This window comes from Camellia sinensis, chromosome 5 (assembly GCF_055761805.1).
Source record: "Camellia sinensis isolate YWXY chromosome 5, ASM5576180v1, whole genome shotgun sequence".
NCBI classification, from domain to species: Eukaryota; Viridiplantae; Streptophyta; class Magnoliopsida; order Ericales; family Theaceae; genus Camellia; species Camellia sinensis.
In genome coordinates, this window is record NC_138965.1 from 210,346,558 (window position 1) to 210,366,670 (window position 20,113).

Below are 20,113 nucleotides of genomic sequence, written 5' to 3' on the forward strand. Positions count from 1 at the left end.
TTTTATTTCTTTAGGCTACGTTTGTTTAGCTCTATAGAATAGAGAGAATTAAGAATACGCTGAAATTGAATGAGGAGATTATTAGTGTGATAATATTAAGTTGGAGATTGAGAATAAAAAGTATTTATTTGTATACCACCGGATTAGTAATACTATAGATAATATTAATATATAAAATTAATATTTTTTAAATTTTAATATTATAATTATATTTTTTTGTTCTAAAAAATATAAATTTTACTTAAAAATTATTTAAAAATTCACTAATCCCCTCACTCAATTTTTAATCTCAAGACCTAATGGAGGGGATTATTAGTCCAAAAGGATAACTAATCTCCTCACTCATGTCTCCAACCAAACACTTATGTTTGTTTGGATAGACTGGATAAAGAGAGATTGTAATCCATCGAACTGTTAATCCTTAAATATATAATTCCTTGACTATTTGGTTTGATAGGATGTGTATCACATGTTTGCTTAGTCATAGGATTAGATGTAAGGAAATGACTATTCCATTGAATCTTATGTTTGTTTGAAATATTATGAAGAATGATAAATGTTTAAAAGATAATTTTGCCCTTTAAAATTGTTTACTAAATAATATCAACTTTTTTGGGGCTAGATTAAATAAATAAATAAATATTTTATTTTTTAAAAATTAAATAAATTTATTTTTAAAAAAATAAATAAATAAAATATCAATAAAAATTTTTGTTATTTTTTAAAATAAAATTTCAAATAAATTTATTTTAAAAAACAATAATTATTAAATAAAACATCAATAAAAATTTAAATAATGAGATTAAATTAAATAAAACATCAATAAAATTTTAAAATAAAACATTTATAAAAATTTATTTAAAAAAATAAATAAATAAAACATCAATAAAAATTAAATAAAATTATTTTATTTTTAAATTGAGACATTTAAATTTTATTTAATTTTATTAAATATAATACATAATTAAATCAAATACTTGGACAGTTATCCCACCAATTCTATCACATACCCTCCTAGGATATAATAGTCCCACATATGTGGGATTGACAGTCTAACCGGACTTCTTATGAATTTGCAACCAAACAATGGACTCCATGATTCAATAGACATGGTGTCCAATCCCTCTAAACAAACGCACCAATAAGTCTCACAAATTATTAGTCCAATCTCTCTCTCCAAAGATCCAAACAAACATAGCCTTATCGTTGGTTCTTCATGCTTTCCCGAAGGGTAATAAATTGAAGTTTGCCAACTATACTCCAGATGCAAATTGCTATGCAAAGGTAACCCTTTGATTAAACCGCCTTAATAATGGAGTTTTAGCATTTTAGTTTTTTCTTACGCTTGTTTGTTTGGAAAATGTTTTTGCATTTTCAGACATAGTGCACTAAAAAATAAAAATTATGAAAAAAAAAAAAATTGTATTGAAATCTTACAACCTCTGCCGCCACCACCTCACCCACCCCAACTTTCAAAATATCACAAATAATGTCAGGTGGTGTTATGGACTACCATATCTATTGAACCAAAATAGTACAAAATCAAAAATTCAAGGGTAAAATTGTAAGAATAAAAATGACACAGAGAGTAAATAATAGGGACTATTGATATAATTTGTCTAATATTTTATATAGAAATAAACAGACTGCTATTACATCATTTTAGTTCTGTTATAAATACAAAAATAAACATAGATTAAAAATTTGTCCAACCATATGCATTCCAATTTCTATTTTTACTAGTGTACCAAGGGTGGACCACTGCACACATACATGGGACTTGAAGAATGTAGGACCCAAAATTAGGCAGGAGTATAGGGGTGTGTGCATATATGCATATGATAATGGGTTCAAGTGGCTATAGCATTGGCCACGAAGTTATTATATATACAATACGAGGGTCATCATCACCAAAAAAGAGCATCATCTTTCACTCTCCTAAAGCACCTCTTCTCTTATCGCTTTAGAAAATGAGGTGAATCTCTTGTTTGGATTTCTTGTGCCTTTTTGGCCCTTCACTCTAGATATCTGTGGATAACAATCCATCCCATTCTTGCTCTTCAATCTCCCCATTTGTGTATATATTCCTCCAAATATCTCTCTTTTTACCCTCTCTTTTTGCCCTTGCTTTTTATTGTTATTTTACTTTGAAATTTGTTTTGTTTCTCATTCCTTCCCTCTTCTATTCTTTCTTGACTTCTTTCGTTTTTTGTCCATTTCTATCAAGAAAAATGTATAATAACCAATATCATCCCTTTCCTTGTTTGCATTGCCACCCGCATAGCTACATTCGCATGGTAACTCTCTCTCTCTCTCTCTCTCTCTCTCTCTCTCTCTCTCTCTCTCTCAATTCATATACAAATGTGGATTTAATTTGGGCATGTGAAATTCAGGTTCAACATCTTATAGAGAGGTGTTTGCTTCTCCATATGAACCGTGATCAATGCATAGAGGTGCTTGCAAAGCATGCTAGCGTTCGACCCCTCATGACACTTACAGGTCTCTCTCTCTCTCTTAGTTAAGATCCTCAGAATTTATGTCGTTAACACACTTTTAATTGCACAATGTAATGAGAATCTTGAAATACAACAATTTCAAGATACAATCATGTTCCTACTAAAAGTGTATTCCTGATACAAGAACATGGATGTTAAGAGCAGAGTATTCTATCTCTAACGTATGGAACTAGAACTGCATATGTGTTCGTTTCTTCTATCTATAGCATCTCAGCATGCCTTGTCAACTTATACATATGCATGCATGTATTAGCATTCTCAGATTCTACTCATGCGCACTTAAATATCTACATTCTCTCCTACGGGGTTTCTATGAGCATGTATTAATATATTATAGAGCACAGAAATCGATCATGGCTTTGTTCTGTGATCAGTTTGTGTTCTTAAACTTTTTAGTGTGTGAATTAGTGTGGATTCATTGGTTTACTTAACCAAGTTAATGGTTGCAGTGTGGAGAGAGCTACTAAAAGAGAACAGGGGCTTCTTTCAAATGTATTTCCACACCATTTCTCCGAGGACTTTCATAAGTAAGCACTTAAGCTTGAACTTCGTAAGATGAGCTAATTTGAGTCCGCTAAATTAATTAAGCCCAATAGCCCAAGATTGATGGACCCGAATCTATCGCAAGTCCAAGATTGGTGGGTCCGGATTTATCGCCATCAAACGGGCTGAATGGCTCTAAGCCTCAAAAGGGTTCGGATCCACAAACTTAGAGACTTAAGCAAGCCTAGAGATTCGAGGCACTCGGACTCAAAAGGGTTTAGGTCCACGAACCTAGAGGTCCAAAGCACTTGGCTTCAAACGGATTCAGACGCAATCTAAAAGTTGCTCCGTTAATGAGTCCCAGAACACTTGTGGGCTCAGAGTTTTCTGGGATCTACGCACTAGAACCATGGGCGTAATGGAGTTCGAACAAAGGACCCGATCCCGAGGACGGTGAGTGGAGATAAATTCACTCTTCGGTTAAACTAGCCTATACCCAGGTCGATGTGGCACGATCTAGGGGGTCCCTGAGACTCGGCAATATTTGCGGCAGGGCGTTCTCTTGAACTACCCTTGACCCTTCTGCGGCAGGACATCCTCTAGGACTACCCCTGACCCTTTGGGATGATTAGGGATCATTGGTTAGGTGTGGCTAAGAAGAAGGGTTCACCGAGACGTTGATCTCCTCTTCGAGGGTTTTCCTCATCCTCGGAGAGGTCACCTCCTCGGACAAAGTGGTTAGAGAGAATATTCCTCATGTGCCTTGCACATGGGCTCCATCTTACATCATGAGGTGCCTATAAATAGCACCCATCCATAGATTTACAAGGGGTGGATTTTGGAGAGAACTCTTGGGAAAGAACTAATTTCCCTTCTCCATTATCAACCTTGAGAGTGAAAGTGGGAGATCCATGGGAGAGTCTTGCCATTATTCTCTCTCTAACTATTTTTCCTTCTTCTTCACCCAATATCTTATCTCCATCATCTCTTTACTTTTGTGTTCTTAGTTGAGACTATTGAAGAATCTAAACCTCTCACCATCTTCTAGAGAATTCGAATTTTTCTTCAAGGATCTTTGAATTTTCCAACAACTTTCCTGAACCCACTCATACAAACTTATTCTTCCTACGAAAATTTTTAAAAAAATTGGGCACAATTTTTATACAAAATTTTCTACGATAATAATATACCAGGTTCATTTATATAATTAAATGTCATTTTAACCAATTCGTGGTTAAATAACAATTTCCCACGTTAACATATGTACCTTTTCAGTTTGTATCTGTTCTTAGGCACAAGAAAATATTTCTTATCGTTTAGCAAAATCTATTGTTTTGTATGTTTTTGGAATCCTAAAAGATAATTAGTTTGCATATTATTTTTCAGGTAGACACATTCAAAAGAAAGCAAGGTTTGCGAGGAGGAAACAATATTGGAAGTGAATGAGAATTATAAACCTCGAAAGAGAAGCATATTATAGGAATAAGGAGTTAGTGATGTCTTATTAGGGTTTTGAGCGAGTATTATCGGGATCAATTGCTTTGGATCATATTTAAATTAGTGAATCTTAGTAGATAAAACAAATCGAATATGGGTAATGTGTGGAAGTGGTTTGAAAATACCCTTCGGATCCTGGGAGACGCTAGGAGTCCTTAGATAGTCACCTGAAAGGAAATAAACGCTCCGACGTAGGTGCCGGAATTAGCACTCCGACGGGCAAGTCAGTCTCAAGCTCTAGGTTATTTGTATTCTAAGTTAAACAAGGAAATTCTTACCCTTCTTTTTTTCTCCCCCTCTCTTTATCTGTAGTTCCTGTATTTATACTCGTTTCCTGGACCTCGGGGCCAGGTCCTACTCGTTACTCATTGTCCTCTCTCATATTCGGCTCCATGGATTTATGCTTATCCGGCCTATCTATTGTATTCGGCCTCCTGAGCGTGCCGGATAACGCCGAATAGTGTCTGTTCTGCAGAGTACGCTCTTCCCGGCATTGCCAATTATTCGGCTCCCACAATTGCCCCCCAAACTCGCCATTGACAGTAGTTAACTGGCGTGTTTGGTTTTGATTCTGAAAAGCCAAGACATAAGTTAGGCGGCTCTGCCTATCCCAATGTGTCAGAGCACGCACGTCTTTTTGGTCATCATTATGCTTTCCCGCCTTATTCGTGCACCTTTTGCATTTAATATGATTTGAAACTCCAGTCCTTTCGAATGCATGCTTTTCTCGAATCCTTGGGCCTCCTGGATTCCCAGCCGGTATCACTCTTCTGACGCTTTTCTCTGCAACTTTTGTTCGTCTATCCTCGTTTTCTTCACCTCTCGTAAGTTTTCTTTCTTTCTTTGCGATCCTATTTTCCGTGCTTATTTTAGCTTTGGTATACCCTCAGATCTTTGCTAAAATGGCTAAGCACCTGAAAGACCTCCTTTCCAAAGGTCGTATTTCGGGATTCCGACGACATTTTTCTATTCCTGATGATGTTCATCTATCTCTAGTGACGGACAATACTCTGGATATAGAGAGAGAGGATCGCAACACAATCGTCTTGCCTTTCCTATCCATTGCGGAGGGCGGAGTTCGTTTTCCCCTACATCCATTCCTTGGGGTCGTCCTCCGCCATTGGGGTCTGATTCCTTCTCAGCCGAATATGAATTTTTTTCGAATCGTAATGGGGATTGTAGAGTTGAACCAGCGCCTCAGGATCGATCTTGGCATTCTGGCTATTCGGCACTGCTATGCTTTAGCCAAATCTTCTGGTCGGCTCAGACGATACTTTCTTAGAGCCAAGGATACTGACAATCATTTGGTATTCATGCTTGCCAGTTCTGGCAATCGAGTGGATGACGTAATGGTCAATGTCCAAGGGAACTGGGAATTTGGCGAAGGCGAGGACCGCCTAGACCCTATTCCTAGATGGAAGGGTAAACCAAGTGGCCGTGTATCGCCTTGCGTTTATTGAACGTTTCTTCTACTCGGCCTTATCTCCAAGTCAAACCCTTTGTCTTTGTAGGCAGTAAATTAAAGAAGATTCTAACATCTACTGACGATGCAGTCCTTGCGCAGATTGCGATTGCACTCGAATACTTCGGCTGTCCAAACGTACAGAAGCAAGGGAGAGCGGCCCACATACTTCTTCGATACTTATACTGCTTTTTCGGCCGCGGACAACATTCCAATTCCACCTGGCAATCAACACCTTGCGGCTCTTATCTTCCCTAATTTCAAGAGCCTTAGGCAAGTTGGTCTCGAAACTTCTGATTTGGGGCAAGACGTGGCGTCGGTGGTAAAGGTAGTTGCCGAACCAGCCAAAGAGTTCGCTAAGGAGGCCAAAGAGGTCGACGAGGACCTAAACTCGGCGTTTGATGTAGCCGAACTTAATCAGCCTGCCTCACCATCCACTTCGGGTCGGGCGGAGTTTTCTTTTGGAGATATTTTTGCAAGTTTGGGAGACCTACCCGCCGATTTTTTTGAAAGTATGGCTGGGGAAAACCTCACGCAGATGGCTCGAAAGAAAAATGCCGAGCGAATAGCCGCCTGGAAAAAGGCCGAGGCCGCCCGTTCTGAACCCGTCATGATTGAGTCTTTCAAATCCGTTATTGAAGAGCCGATTCAGATTGTTGCGGCCGAAACGGCGAAAGAGGTTGAACAACCGATCATTGAAGAACGGTTGATTCCGGAAGAGCGGGGCAAGAAGCGTAGCGCCGAGGGAGAGGTCATTGTCCTGCTGACAAAAGGCCTCGCTTAGAAAATTCAGACATGGTTGTTCCTTTCATTGTTCAGCCAAAGATGAGAGGCACGCCGATTTCCTCTGACGCATCCATCATTACCGACCCAGTGGTAGCGATAAGCTTGGCGACTTCAGTCTCCCTACCGGCTGATAAGGCATCGTTTCATGCCGTGTTAGATTTGGTGGCCGTAGCCCTATCTGCGTCGTCGGCCCTTTTGGTAGGTGACCTTAACTTGTTTTGATTTTGCTTGCCTATGGTATCTAACGATCCCAACTCGTTTTGCAGACGGTCGGCAGGATCACCGACTTGGGCCACCGCCTACATGATGCCTTGAGAGGATTGACCGGATGCAGTCAGAAGTGGACGGTCAAAAGAGCAGGGTCGAGTTTGAGGTTATGAGAGCCGCAATGGAGACTGCGCGAGCCGAAGCCAAATTAGAAAGGGCTCGGTCTACCGATCGGCTTCGTTCTGATGCCGAAGATAGGGTAAATGCGAGCGAAGAATCGCTTAGGCTAGCCAAGGAGGCGCTTAAAAAGGTGGAGACTGAGTTAGCAGAGTTGAAGGCAGCCAAGGAAAAAGCCGAATATGAGGCTTCTACCGCATTTGAAGCAGAAAAAGGTGCTGCCTTCGAGGAATACGTAGATGAAGTCCCCAAGTTTGAGAATCGAGGATTCAAACATGGATGGCTCAAGGCCCTTGATGCCGCTGGGGTTACATTGGACTTGCCAATTCCATATGAACAGGTGGACGTTGAGCCACTTGAGTCTGACCCCAAGGATTGATCTGTGAGGCATTCGAATTTTATGAAATGCTTTCACTTTTGATGTATGTTTTTGTTTTAAGGACTTTTGTTGGTTTCGAGTAGTTTTCATGTATAAATTGGTTACTATCTGCGCTTAATTTATTAATGAAAATTACATTGTCATTTCACTACTACTTATGCGCAATTTGTGATGTTGTGCTGGTGAAGAATTTTTGCCTTTCACTACTTTAGATAAAATGATTATTCTGTTGAGCTTTCTAAGATTGAATATCTTGGCAATATTGACTTATCATTCATATGCCGAATAGTTCGTGGGTATTATGCTGGTGAATCGATTCATGGGCTGGCTGGGGCACTTAAGCCGAATAGTTTGATGAATGGCCATGTTGACTTATCATTCATATGCCGAATAGTTCGATGAATCTGCCCTTGCCCCAGGCGATTCATGATCATTCGGGCGCCGGAAGAGACGAACTTAAGAGTTCTGAAGAATTGATTCATGGGCCGACTGGGGCACATAAGCCGAATATATTGATGAATTTGCCCTTAAGCCGATTATATTAATAAATTTTCCCCTGCCCCAGGTGGCTTATGGACATGATACACCAAATGGGCGCATGGATTCTGCCCTTGCCCCACGAGGGTCGACTCAGTCGGTGCCGGGCGATTGAGGTTTTCACAATTAATGAGATTGCCTCGAGGGTGCTGCCTCCGTAAAGGATAAAGGAACAAAGGTACAACTTTTATGAGTTTAGTGAACAACTGACTCCAGCTCTTGGAGGAAGATTCATCGTGTGAATGTCAAACAGACTCTTCTTTAACAGCAGAGGGGAAACGAGGACGCTAGCTGAGCTGGGCGGAGATATGAATCAAGGTGGTGAACCTTCGCGCATAGGAAGTAGGAGTTCTAAGGATCGAGAGAGGCATCAGTCTCCTCGACGTCGAAGCAGGTTGCCCAAGCGGGACAAGCAGTCGCAGGGCAGATCTCCGCAACCCCGAGTCGAAAGGGGATCTGACGCGAATCCGTGCCCATTAAGCTTTGCGGTATTTGTGGGGAATAAACCTATGACAGAGGCGGACTCGATCGTTTGAGACCCAAACGTAGTGGTCGAGTTTGCTCGACAAATTTTTCCTCCTGAGGTTTAGCAGTCAATGGTAGGTCGACAGGACTACGAAGTATTTCGTGAAGGCATTCACGGGGCGGTGAAGGGGCTTTACACTGCCTATGAAATTGGCATGCGGCTGTGCGCTTCCCGCCGAGAAATGGAGAGGAGGAATGAACGCATTCGAAGTTTGAAAGCTCACGCGAAGGCGGCTGAGCGTGAGTTAAGGAAGGCCAGGGCGGCTCAGGCACAACCCACCGGGCAGGGAAACCCAATCGTGGAAGAAAGGGTTACCCAGCGGCTCATCAGTACCGCGCTCGCCGATCGTGAGACGGCGAGTATGTTCGCAATGGAGTCTGCAAAGGAGAGGGCTTATGAAAAAGGTTTTCATGAAGTCGAAAAGTTGGAATCGAAAAGACCAAGGAGCCGAAGAGGTTTGCCGATGTGAAAATCGTGGATTTAGGCACGGTTGGATCAAGGCATCTCAAGCTGCGGAAGTTCTTCGAGCGTCGAGCATTGATTCGGCATCGCCACTCTACCAGAGTAAACATTTTTCGTTTTCTGCTTTTGAAGTCGAGAAGAGTGAGGATGAGGGTGACGCCGTATAAGGATACTCATTGTAAGGTTGAAACGCAGATTATGTTCAAAACTATGTAATTTATTGTTTGATTGAATAAAAACGTTCTATTTATAAATATTTCGTTGCGGTTCGTATTCGGCATACACGTGTTTCATTTTATTGCATAAATGTTTGAATGAATGTATAAGCATTGATCGACCCGAGTATCTGTTAAATGTCCAGTGATACGCCGGTTTATAGGCAAGGTCGGCCCATACATGATAGCCGTTTAGTTTTGAATGAGGCCATTGTAATTGGGCCATCTGTAACTAGGCCATTTATCTGTGATCGTCGTCTAGACAACTAGGTCATTGTGGCTTGAGGAAACCGAAAACCAGTGAGTGGAGTGGCTGCGGCAAATTCGTCCCGGCTCGGGGCCTAGATGTTTGGCCAGTTGGATTGATAATTTTGTCCTTGCCCAGCCAGTGCATGTGCTTCAAAAAGCCGTTTGGATAACTAGGCAATGGTGAATGTCGACCGACGTTCGTCTCATGGACTTTAGAGTTGATGAAATTGCCTCGGGATTGGGGCCTCGAGATCGCTACCAGTATTGAAAATAAAATGAGTGGGCGCCTCGCGCAAATAAACACGCTTGATTCCTTATCACTTGTTATGTGGGGTGAGATAAGTGGGGGTGTTAGTTAAAGAAGCTCGAACTTCGGCCGAGCTTGGTGTTGTAATGGATCGCAACAGAGAACCCACCTGTATGGGAGGTAAGGCGTCCAGAAAATGACATGAGTCTTCAAGTCGTCGAAGCAGATCGCTCCGAAAGAAGAGACAACGACCGTTGAGTTTATCCTTCCTTGTCCTGGATCTTTGCCTTGACATTGTCAATGGTATCAGGGGAAGTTTGGCAATGTGCAAGTCATGGGCTTGGGCACAGTTGGCTCAAGGCATTGCAAGCCGTGGAGGACTTCCGGGCGACGGGCGTTGATTTGGTGCTGCCGCTTTACCAACGCATCTTTTTCCCCTTTTTCGCTTTTGTGGTTGAAAATGGATATTGTAATGTTCAAATACGGGTTGCGTTTATGTAACTACTGTTTTAATCAAATAAAATGTTTCATTTCGAACGTTTGCGCCTTATTCTGGGCGTTTTTATATATTCAATTAGGCACCTCATTTCACATATTGGCATATTTTGTTTCGTTCATGCGGACTTGCAGTTTGTGTAATAATTTTCGTATGTAACAAGGGGTCCATAAGATGTACCCAATTCGCTAAGTTGACGAATGGCATTGCGTTCAATTATAATCTGATTCGGCTCAGCTTAGGTACTTGGCCGACCGACGTAATGAATCAGCCTGTGCGTGCGAGCTTTAAGAGCCGAATGAGGATATGATTTGCAGAAGGGGCTCCGAATCCGAAGGCTTATTTGAACCAATCGTGATATCCACGAAGGGCGCTCTGAATCCGGAGACTTAATCGGCCTCAACGTGTTATGCACCGAAGGGGGCTCCGAATCCGAAGGCTTATTTGAGCCAATCGTGATATCCACGAAGGGCGCTCCGAATCCGGAGACTAATCGGCCCCAACGTCTTTTGCACCGAAGGGGGCTCTGAATTCGGAGGCTTAATCGGCCCTAAGGTGTCATGCACCAAAGGGCGCTCCGAATCCGGATGCTTATTTGAGCCAATCGTGATATCTATGAAAGGCGCTCCGAATCCGGAGACTTAATCGACCCTAACGTGTTTTGCACCGAAGAGGGCCCCAAATCTGGAGGCTTAATTGGCCCTAAGGTGTCATGCACCGAAGGGCGCTCCGAATCCGGAGGCTTATTTGAGCCAATCGTGATATCCACGAAGGGCGCTCCGAATCCGGAGACTTAATCGGCCCCAACGTGTTTTGCACCGAAGGGGGGCTCCGAATCCGGAGGCTTATTTGAGCCAATCGTGATATCCACGAAGGACACTCTGAATCCGGAGACTTAATCGGCTCCAACATGTTTTGCACCGAAGGGGGCTCCGAATCCGGAGGCTTAATCGGCCCTAAGGTATCATGCACCGAAGGGCGCTCCGAATCCGGAGGCTTATTTGAGCCAATCGTGATATCCACGAAGGGCGCTCCGAATCCGAAGACTTAATCGGCCCCAACTTGTTTTGCACCGAAGGGGGCTCCGAATCCGGAGGCTTATTTGTGCCAATCGTGATATCCACGAAGGGCGCTCCGAATCCAGAGACTTAATCGACCCCAACGTGTTTTGCACCGAATGGGAGCTCTGAATCTGGAGGCTTATTTGACACTATAATGGGAAGTGAATTTCACGATGGAAAAAGATGAGACTTTTCATTGCAGAAGTCAGCTAAATACAAGTATCAAAGCCCACAAGTCGGGTCAGTGATAGAACTTTCATAAAACTGTTCATGCTGACTGCTGGCAGCCACAGATCTTTTCAACGCCACGGGCTGTCAGGAAGCGCATAAGCTGATGATAGGTGCTTGGCACGGCCTGCATGATATGCAACCAGGTTCGTCCCATGATAACATTATACGGCGAAGGAAGCTTTACGACCAAGAATTCAACCTTGACTGTTCTGGAGCCCGCTCAAACGGGTAGTGTGATCTTCCCCAACGGGGACTCTGGATTCGTGTTGAAGCCGAATAACGGATAAGGAGCCGGAGACAGATCTGACTCATTGAAGCCAAGTTTGATGAGGGTCTCATAATACATAACCTCCGACGTACTCCCTGGATCTACGAGAATGCGTTCGACGGTAAACTGGTTTACGCGTAATCTGATGATCAACAGATCAATGTAGGAGATTGTCATGCCGACAAGATCAGAATCGTTGAAGGCAATACTCGGAGCTTTTTTGGGCCGTTTGGTTGGAGTATGTTGCCCTCGGGAAACTGGATGTGATTGATTTGTGTGCACGGTTAGAGGTGCTGGTAGGCTGTATATCATATGGATCACGCCAAGTGGAGATGAATCTTGTCTTAAAGCTAGTGCCTTGGTTGGGTTGCCTTTTCTTACGTACTGTTGCAGCCGGCAATCTTGCACCAGTTCCTCTAGGTGATCCTTTAATGCATAGCAACTTTCAGTTTCGTGGCCATAATCTTTGTGATACTCGCAGCGCTTATCCCGCCTTTGTGTGTCAAGAGGGCCTACCATCTTCGACGGCCATTTGAAGAACGGAAGATGTTGGATTTTGGACATTACCACATTAATCGGCTCTGTCAGTTCCGTATATTTTTTGTCGGTACGTCTCGTGCGCCTGCTGTCGACTTGCAGTTGTTCATTCGTTCGATGAGAGCACTGATCGTTCGATCGGCGAGAATCCCGCATTTTATCTCGTTTACCCTGCTGCCATGGTTCTGGGCTTTGAGGCGGTACGGAACTTATTGGCTGAGTAATTTCAGGGGAGGCCGTTTTACTGGATACGCATCCAGCTTTAACCCGCAAGGCTTCGTCCTCTACCTTGCAGTGTTCTTCAACTTTCTTCATCAACCCCCAGACCGTTTTGAGGGGTCTTCTGGTCAAGGAACTGCGGAGGGCACTGTCTGGTTGCAATCCCATTTTGAAGGCGGTGATGGCCATGGAGTCGTTGCAAGCGTCGTCAACAAGATTAAAGCATTCCCAATAGCGCCCCAAATACGCTCTCAGTGTTTCTTCAGGTTGAATTTGAATCGCTCAGAGAGAGTCTGCTTGTTTCGGCTGGACCTCATTGGTGATAAATCTGGCCCTGAAGGACTTCTGTAATTGATGGAAGCTTTCGACCGAAGCCGGCTCCAGTTTGTAATACCACCTGACTACTAAAGGTCCCAAGCTGCTGGGGAATATTCGGCACATGAGGGCCTCGTTGTCTGCATGCAATGTCATGGCTTGCTTGTAGTGACGGATGTGATCGGTGTGGTCTGATTTTCCATCGTAGAGGGTAAATGATGGAGCTTTGAACTTCTTGGGTAGAATTGCCCTTGCAATCCGTCGGACAAAGGGATCATGCTGATCTTCTTCATCCGAACTGTTTCTCCTGTGCTTATTCCTTGTTCGTAGACTTTTTTCGGAGCAGCTGGAGGTTTCGGATCGTCCCTTCTTGTCGGGCTCCGTGGATAATGAGTTGGGGTCACTATCGGTGTCCTTTGGTCAGGCTCGAGGTCGTTGTTCACCTGCCCTTAGAGGTCGTTCGGGATCTTGGCGCGCGGCTTCTCTAGATTTCGCTACTTCCAGGGCCAAATCTTGACGGAGACATTCATTTTCTGCGATCATATTCTCCAGCCTCTGTTCATTCTGCTTTGTTTGTTCCATAATTGCTTGCATTGTCTCTTGCGCTGAAGTCGTTGGTGAGTCGAAGTTCAAAGCGCGTCTTGCAGCGATGGTTTCCTTTTCGAGAATATTTGCTAGAGTAAGGTCATCCTTCTGTGTAATGTCGTCAGTGGCTATCGGAGGATCTTCGGTTACGCCTTCCATGGATGTATTCGAGTATTCCCACAGACAGCGCCAATTGTGTGGAAGTGGTTTGGAAATACCCTTCGGATCTTGGGAGACGCTAGGAGTCCTCAAATAGTCACCTGAAAGGAAATAAACGCTCCGACGTAGGTGCCGGAATTAGCACTCCGACGGACAAGTCAGTCTCAAGTCTAGGTTATTTGTATTCTAAGTTAAACAAGGGGATTTTTACCCTTCTTTTTTTCTCCCCCTCTCTTTATTTGTAGTTCCTGTATTTATATTCGTTTCCTGGACCTCGGGGCCAGTGCCTACTCGTTACTCATTGTCCTCTCTCATATTCGGCTCCATGGATTTACGCTTATCTGGCCTATCTATTGTATTCGACCTCCTGAGCGCGCCGGATAACGCCGAATAGTATCTATTCTGCAGAGTACGCTCTTCCCGGCATTGCCAATTATTCGGCTCCCACAAGTAATGATCTTCAAACCATAAAAGTATATTACCCTCTCATTCTCTCGCTTGTGTGCGTGTGCTAAATCGCGCACACATGAATTTTTAGATTGAAAAACAAAATGAGTTCCCATTTGAAAATCACGTCTGTTAAAATGATAAAAAAAATTCAACACGATCTGAGAAAGATATTACAAAATTAATAATTAATCAGTGCATTAACGTTCTTGTTCACATCTTCACACTCAAAATTTTCATTTCAAAATTCCATTTTCCATTTTTCATATATTCACAAACAGAAATAATTTTTACAAATCATATAAATACCCAACATTTTTATATTATTTTCATTATGGTGAAAAATTGTTTCTCAATAAAAGTGATTGTTTTCAACAAAAAAAAAAAATCTTGAAAATTAATTTTAAAATATTTTGTCAAACAAGTTTTCTATATCAATTTTGAGATATTTATGATACCTAACCCTAACACTAACTCTATCCCAACCCCAAAAAATAACTTTGTTTTCATGGTTATTTATTAGCAATTGATGGTAGAGCCGCTTACATAGAAGAAAGAGTTGTCATTAGAAAAATTACAGCAACCATTTTACTAAGTCCTCAACAAGCTTGGAGTCAGAAAACCTCAATTCCGAAAGAGCATCTACCTCAGAAAGGCAAATGATTGAAACCCTAGCCCTAACCTTAACCTTAAAATGGAAACAGCTCTCTTCTTCTGGTAGTTCTTATTAAATGCTCCTTTTACTTAAAAGGGTGTTTTTGTCCATTTGGAATGCCTCAGAGCCTTACTTTCACGGAAACAATTGCCCTCTACATGGACCTGAAAATTGTTTGCAATAAAAAAGCCATGCACCCATCATCAGTAGCATAAGATAAAGCTTAAGTGCACAAAAAAAAAAATTCATCGAATAAGACACAAATGTAAAATACAGTATTAGGACCCATATGTGTGGGGCCCGCATTTGCTAAAGTCTTTTGTGCTCCTAACACAACTGGTGGCATTAATTACTGTAAATATACTTGTAGAGTTGAAAGGACTAATGGTGTCTATAGTCTCGTGTTACAGATTTCAAGGCTACAGAATTCTAGAGCGCTTCTTCAATAGTCTCAAAATATATCTTATGATTTTGACGCAACAAAATTGTTTTTCCAAGTAAGATAATGCTTACATAACTTTATTTAGGTTAAGTTTGGTAATTCTTAAAAAATTTAAAAAGTTAAAAAGTCACTATCCTATTTAAATCACATTATCTTATTTAAGTCATATCACTTCTCTAACACATCATTTTAAATTCAACCCAAACTCAATCCATATTTCATAAAAAGTCAAAAAGTACACTTATTTAGTTTTTCCAAACTTAACTTTAGTTGACAAATCAGATAATATGTTATACTATATGTGTTTACTTAATTAAAAAATAAAAATTTATTGATGAAAACCTAGCAGACACAAAAATAGTTTACCAAAAAGGTGATTTACCAAAATTCTTCACTTATTATATAAAACAAAAGATAATAAAATAAAACCGATGATAAATAATATTTTTCATTATTTAATTAACTTGTTCAATCACCCATAAGTGGTTGCATCATCAATTTGATAATCTAGTAATGAATAATGATTCAATCATTCAACTAGAAGAAAGTGACAAGCTATAGAATCCAGCAAGTGACATCTATAATTACCCAAATAGCCTTTCCCCAATTTAGGGTTGTTTTTTAATTTTTTTTTTAAAAATTAAAAAAACAGACTTTTTAACTTACTTTTTAAAGTAGACCTAAGTTTGGTTCGTCTAGATTAGGCCACTACTGGTTCTCAAAATCCCAGTAACCAATTGAGTCCTCATTTTGTCAGCCAAGTTTTGGAATGTGATTTCTATCTTGTGGCAAACTGTGATTGGATGCAGAGGCATTTTTGAAATCATGATGTTTTTAACCAGTAGTCTCTTACTCTTAAACTCTGTGACCTGTTTGTTTGATTACAACTGTTGTTCAACTAACCAGTGCCATGTGATCGACTAACTAGAATAATTGAATAAAGGGCAAAATTGTAGTATTTATATTTTGATGTCAGTGTGATTTTAATTTTTATAATTTTAGTTTATTTAATTTTATTTTTTTTGTTAATTTAGTTCAATTGATTACTTCATTTATATTTTTTTTAGTTATAACAGTATTGATGCCTAACTCATTAACTAATGAATGATACTTTAATATTTTATATGTTTCATTGGAATAAAGTGAAATAAAATAATTATTTATCATAAATCTATTCTCACATTTGATTTATTAAAAAAATAATAAAAATTATATTACAAATGAATTTATTATTTATAAGAGAATAATCATTTTATATAAAAATTAAGAAATCGCGACTCCATTCAATTTAATTTCATTTTAGTTGAACCACATATTCCAAAAGATCAAAACAAATAACAAGAATATGATTGGTTTCAAACCCTACTCAGGTGTACCTCTAACTGTTGTTCATTCAATCACTATATTTGATAATATGTTAACTGTTTTATATATATATATATATATATGGCATCATATTACCTCTCCGACATCTGAGCTCCTTGGCATCTTTCTCTCTCTCTCTGCAGGTCACAGCTCTCTCCAACTCTTTTGTTGTAATGAACTGGTGTGAAATGGGCCCACTAAAGGTTCTCATGACATGTCCATGATGAAGTTAGTTTCCCTTGAATGGGAATAATATTGTCCAAAATCTCAAGTCTAGGTTTTGTCATTTTCTCAAAAAAATCTCCATTGTCTTTGCTCATCAAAAAACTTACATTTTTTGCAGCTGCACTGAATGCCTCCTTGTGAGTCATGTTGGGATATTCAGCCTTCAACCTCCTGATTTCTTCTCTGCAATAGACATTTATGTAATGACAATAGCTCAAACCATGTATCGGTATGGGTCACTGTGTAACAATATCGAGGGTATCAAGTGATATATATCAGGAATAGTCTCATGGTTTTAAAAATAATCAGCCGTAAAAATGTGCTTTTATAGCAGTCGAACCAGCTATATTGGCTATGAATTGTTGTATCGATCATATGAATCAACTAAGAACTGACATGTATCGGAATCATACACATGATGTGATGTTCATTTTAACCGATACATTTGGGATATATTGATATTAGAAGGACAAAAATTCAATACATAAAGCCTGAGAGCCTATTTGTAAGACCATGGCTTAAACCTAATACTAGAATAATTATCAATTTATTACTCAAACTTTAAGAGAAATCTTACTTGATGAAGTTGTTATAAGCTGATGGAGCTCGTTGCCGCTTCTCTGGGGCTGTTGAGAATCAAATAAAGATTAGAAACAAATTCTATTGAAAAGTCCAGTAGAGATCAGAAATTGTTAAAGAAACAACAAAACCTTTCTTTTGTTCTTTCCAAACGATCTAAAAATAAAGAACTAGTTAATACACTCAAGATTATTATGTATTTACAAAATACCATCCAAGTTAGAATTTGCAATTCCATCAACTTTCAACTTCAAGTGATTTTCAGTGACTTTACGTACGTTTGTTGACAATATGATTTATTGGGACAACATCCTCGTCTTCTTCATCCTCCCTTGAAATGACCGGGGATCGGCTCCTCTTGTCCAGAGCCTTTTGGCAATCCTCTTCCTTAGGACTACCATCTTGTTTTGGCAGCTGGAGAGAGAAAGAGAGAGAGTATGAGGGATCAAAAACATAAAATTGTCCAATACTTGTTATTAGTGGGATCCACATGTAAAAAATCTTATGATCAATACACATTTAATTTTATTGTTCGTTCCGGTCCTGTGATCGATTTATGCATTTTTTAAGACTGATTCTGATTAAAGAACCTGGGATTCAGTACCTCATCATCTTGGTTGGGAGAAGAAAAAAGATGGTGAGGGAAAAAAGAGGCTTTGATCATGTTCACAGAGAGGAGGGTGGTGCAGTGGCCGCATCTCACCGTAACTACCATTGACAAACTACTACTTGGGACACTTACCTGAATTTGTGGGGAAAGGAGGAAAAAAAAATGAGTTAAATCCCAAAAAAAAAAAAAAAAAATGAAAGCAGAAAGAATGCATAAACCACAAGAAGTACCAGTAAAATGGTCGTACAATAACCACACTGCACATAGCAAATCTGTTCTTGAAGATCCAAGAGATGGTTCAATGTAGACATTATCTCCCTCTCTTCTCTCTCTCTCTCTCTCTCTCTCTCTCACACACACACACACACACACTCAAACACACAGACAGAGGGTTTTAAGAAGGGTATGAATTTTCTTTAAAGACTAGGGGAGATTTATAGAGCATAGGTGGGGTGGGGGACTAACAATGTGGCATTAAGGCTTTGTCAAGTGACATTTATAAATGAAATGCTTGTACATTAATTGGTCGCTCACAATTCATCAATAATGTTAGTCTCCATATGCAAGACAGAGAGAGACCTATCAAATTTCATATCACACCTCTTTTTTTTGGTAAAAAATATTATTCATACGTAATTTATCATCAAAATAATGTTATCATCAAAATAATGTAATAGTAATATTCACGTAATTAAATGTTATTTGAATAAACATATATTTTTGAAATGATAAATTTCAATACTACCACCTTATTTTGTAAACAAATTCTTTATATATATCAATGACACTAATAATTTTTGCACAAGAGTTACAATGCATGCAAAGTATCATAATGTAGCTTTTAAGGCAATAACCAAATTACAATCAGACCCTCATGAGTAATGACTTGGTGAAAGCAACATATCATTATGACCATGTTACTTTGACTACGTTTTTTCCCTCTCTCTCTCTCTCTCTCTCATGTATTCAACTCATATTGAATTGGTGAAAAACACTTGTTATCTTCATCAATTCTTTTGAAGTGCCAGACAGGTCCAAAGTTCTATGGGGGACTAAAATGACTAGTGACTGGTGAGTGCTTGTTCATTTCATGTCATGTTTTTCTCCTTATTATAAATCCCCCAATCTGTCTGTGCCCCCTTTTAACTCTCTCTCTCTTTCTCTCAAGATAATTATGTGACATTATTCGTATAGTACTCCTAGTCAATGATGTAACAAAGAAATTTACAAATAAGACAATACTGACTCACTTTTATTAGATAGATAGAAAATAAGAAACTATTGAATAATGTGAATCTTAATAAGTATTGAACAGTCGGATTTTTAATATTTTTATAATTTTGTCATGTTGCTTTAATACTATGTATTTGTAGCTAAGGGGTCATATTTATATTGTAACTCTTTTCATATTATAGTGGAATCACACCAACCGTGGACATAATTTTATTTTGGGATAAACTATATAAATCTTTGTAATTCTTGTTTTATTTATATTTGTGTTACCTATCTCACTGATTCTGATTATGTGTATCAATTCTTAACTAAAATAATTCACTTAGCGTGTTTTGTGAATCCTTTACAAAAAGTAATATCTCATGATATTTTGGGACTACGAAATAAATTTCCCCCCTCTCCCTTGAAAGCGAAGGTGCAATAAGTTCTTCTTTTACCATATGTGAGGGCATGGGAAGTTTTCTAGAAGACTAATGTGCAGAAGGAAAGGAGGACACATTAGGGTTTGTCTTACTTGAAAGAGAGAAACTATAATTGACTATGAAAACAACTCAACTCTACTTTCTGCCCTCTCCTGTTCATGTTACTTTGCTTACTTTCCCATCCCTTTCTGTGTTTTTCACCCCTTAATGCTCAACACCTACTTGCCTGTGACCAGATCCCTTCTTTGTGGTCTACAAGACAAGTTTTTGTTACTTCCACTGTTGTTCAGAGACTAATCAGATATATTCAAAAAAAAAAAATGAAAACTATGATTGTATACGCATGAAAATCCTATGGTGACATGAAATGGTTTGATGTGTGGAAAAATTCCTGTAGTTCATAAACCTTCGTGTTTGGATATTGGATTTCTAGAGGCGGAAAAAATGAAAGAAAAAAGATAGGCAAAAAATTAAATTAAGTAAAAGAAGCTCTGTTTTTCTTTCTTGGTTAGACAAAGAGA

The 20,113-nt window shown here is 39.7% G+C and overlaps 1 protein-coding gene and 1 long non-coding RNA gene across 3 annotated transcripts; one reads left to right on the top strand and one right to left on the bottom strand.

Annotated features, from left to right (window-relative positions):
- The first annotated feature begins 1,408 nt into the window (after nucleotides 1-1,408).
- On the top strand, nucleotides 1,409-17,296 carry LOC145791170 (uncharacterized). Of its 2 annotated transcripts, XR_014330999.1 has the most exons (4): nucleotides 1,409-2,297; nucleotides 2,394-2,499; nucleotides 16,667-16,751; nucleotides 16,867-17,296. It is a non-coding gene; the product is annotated as an uncharacterized LOC145791170 (long non-coding RNA). The 2 variants fall into 2 exon arrangements; XR_014330998.1 differs by having other exon boundaries at nucleotides 1,413-2,297; nucleotides 16,667-17,295.
- Nucleotides 14,561-18,385, bottom strand: LOC114313644 (axial regulator YABBY 4). The gene is made up of 6 exons (XM_028260050.2): nucleotides 18,168-18,385; nucleotides 17,932-18,069; nucleotides 17,606-17,741; nucleotides 17,326-17,374; nucleotides 16,620-16,931; nucleotides 14,561-14,880 (listed from the first exon to the last, which is right to left on the bottom strand). The coding sequence occupies exons 1-5, from the start codon at nucleotides 18,246-18,248 to the stop codon at nucleotides 16,721-16,723; spliced, it is 615 nt and encodes a 204-aa protein (XP_028115851.1). The 5' UTR covers nucleotides 18,249-18,385; the 3' UTR covers nucleotides 14,561-14,880; nucleotides 16,620-16,720.
- Nucleotides 18,386-20,113: the final 1,728 nt, after the last annotated feature.

Coding starts and splice junctions, on each gene's coding strand:
- LOC114313644 (XM_028260050.2), bottom strand. CDS start 18,248: ATGTCTACATTGAACCATCTCTTGGATCTTCAAGAACAGATTTGCTAT. Junction 18,070..18,167: donor ATTGTACGACCATTTTACTG/GTACTTCTTGTG, acceptor CCACAAATTCAG/GTAAGTGTCCCAAGTAGTAG. Junction 16,932..17,325: donor GCTTATAACAACTTCATCAA/GTAAGATTTCTC, acceptor TGTCTATTGCAG/AGAAGAAATCAGGAGGTTGA.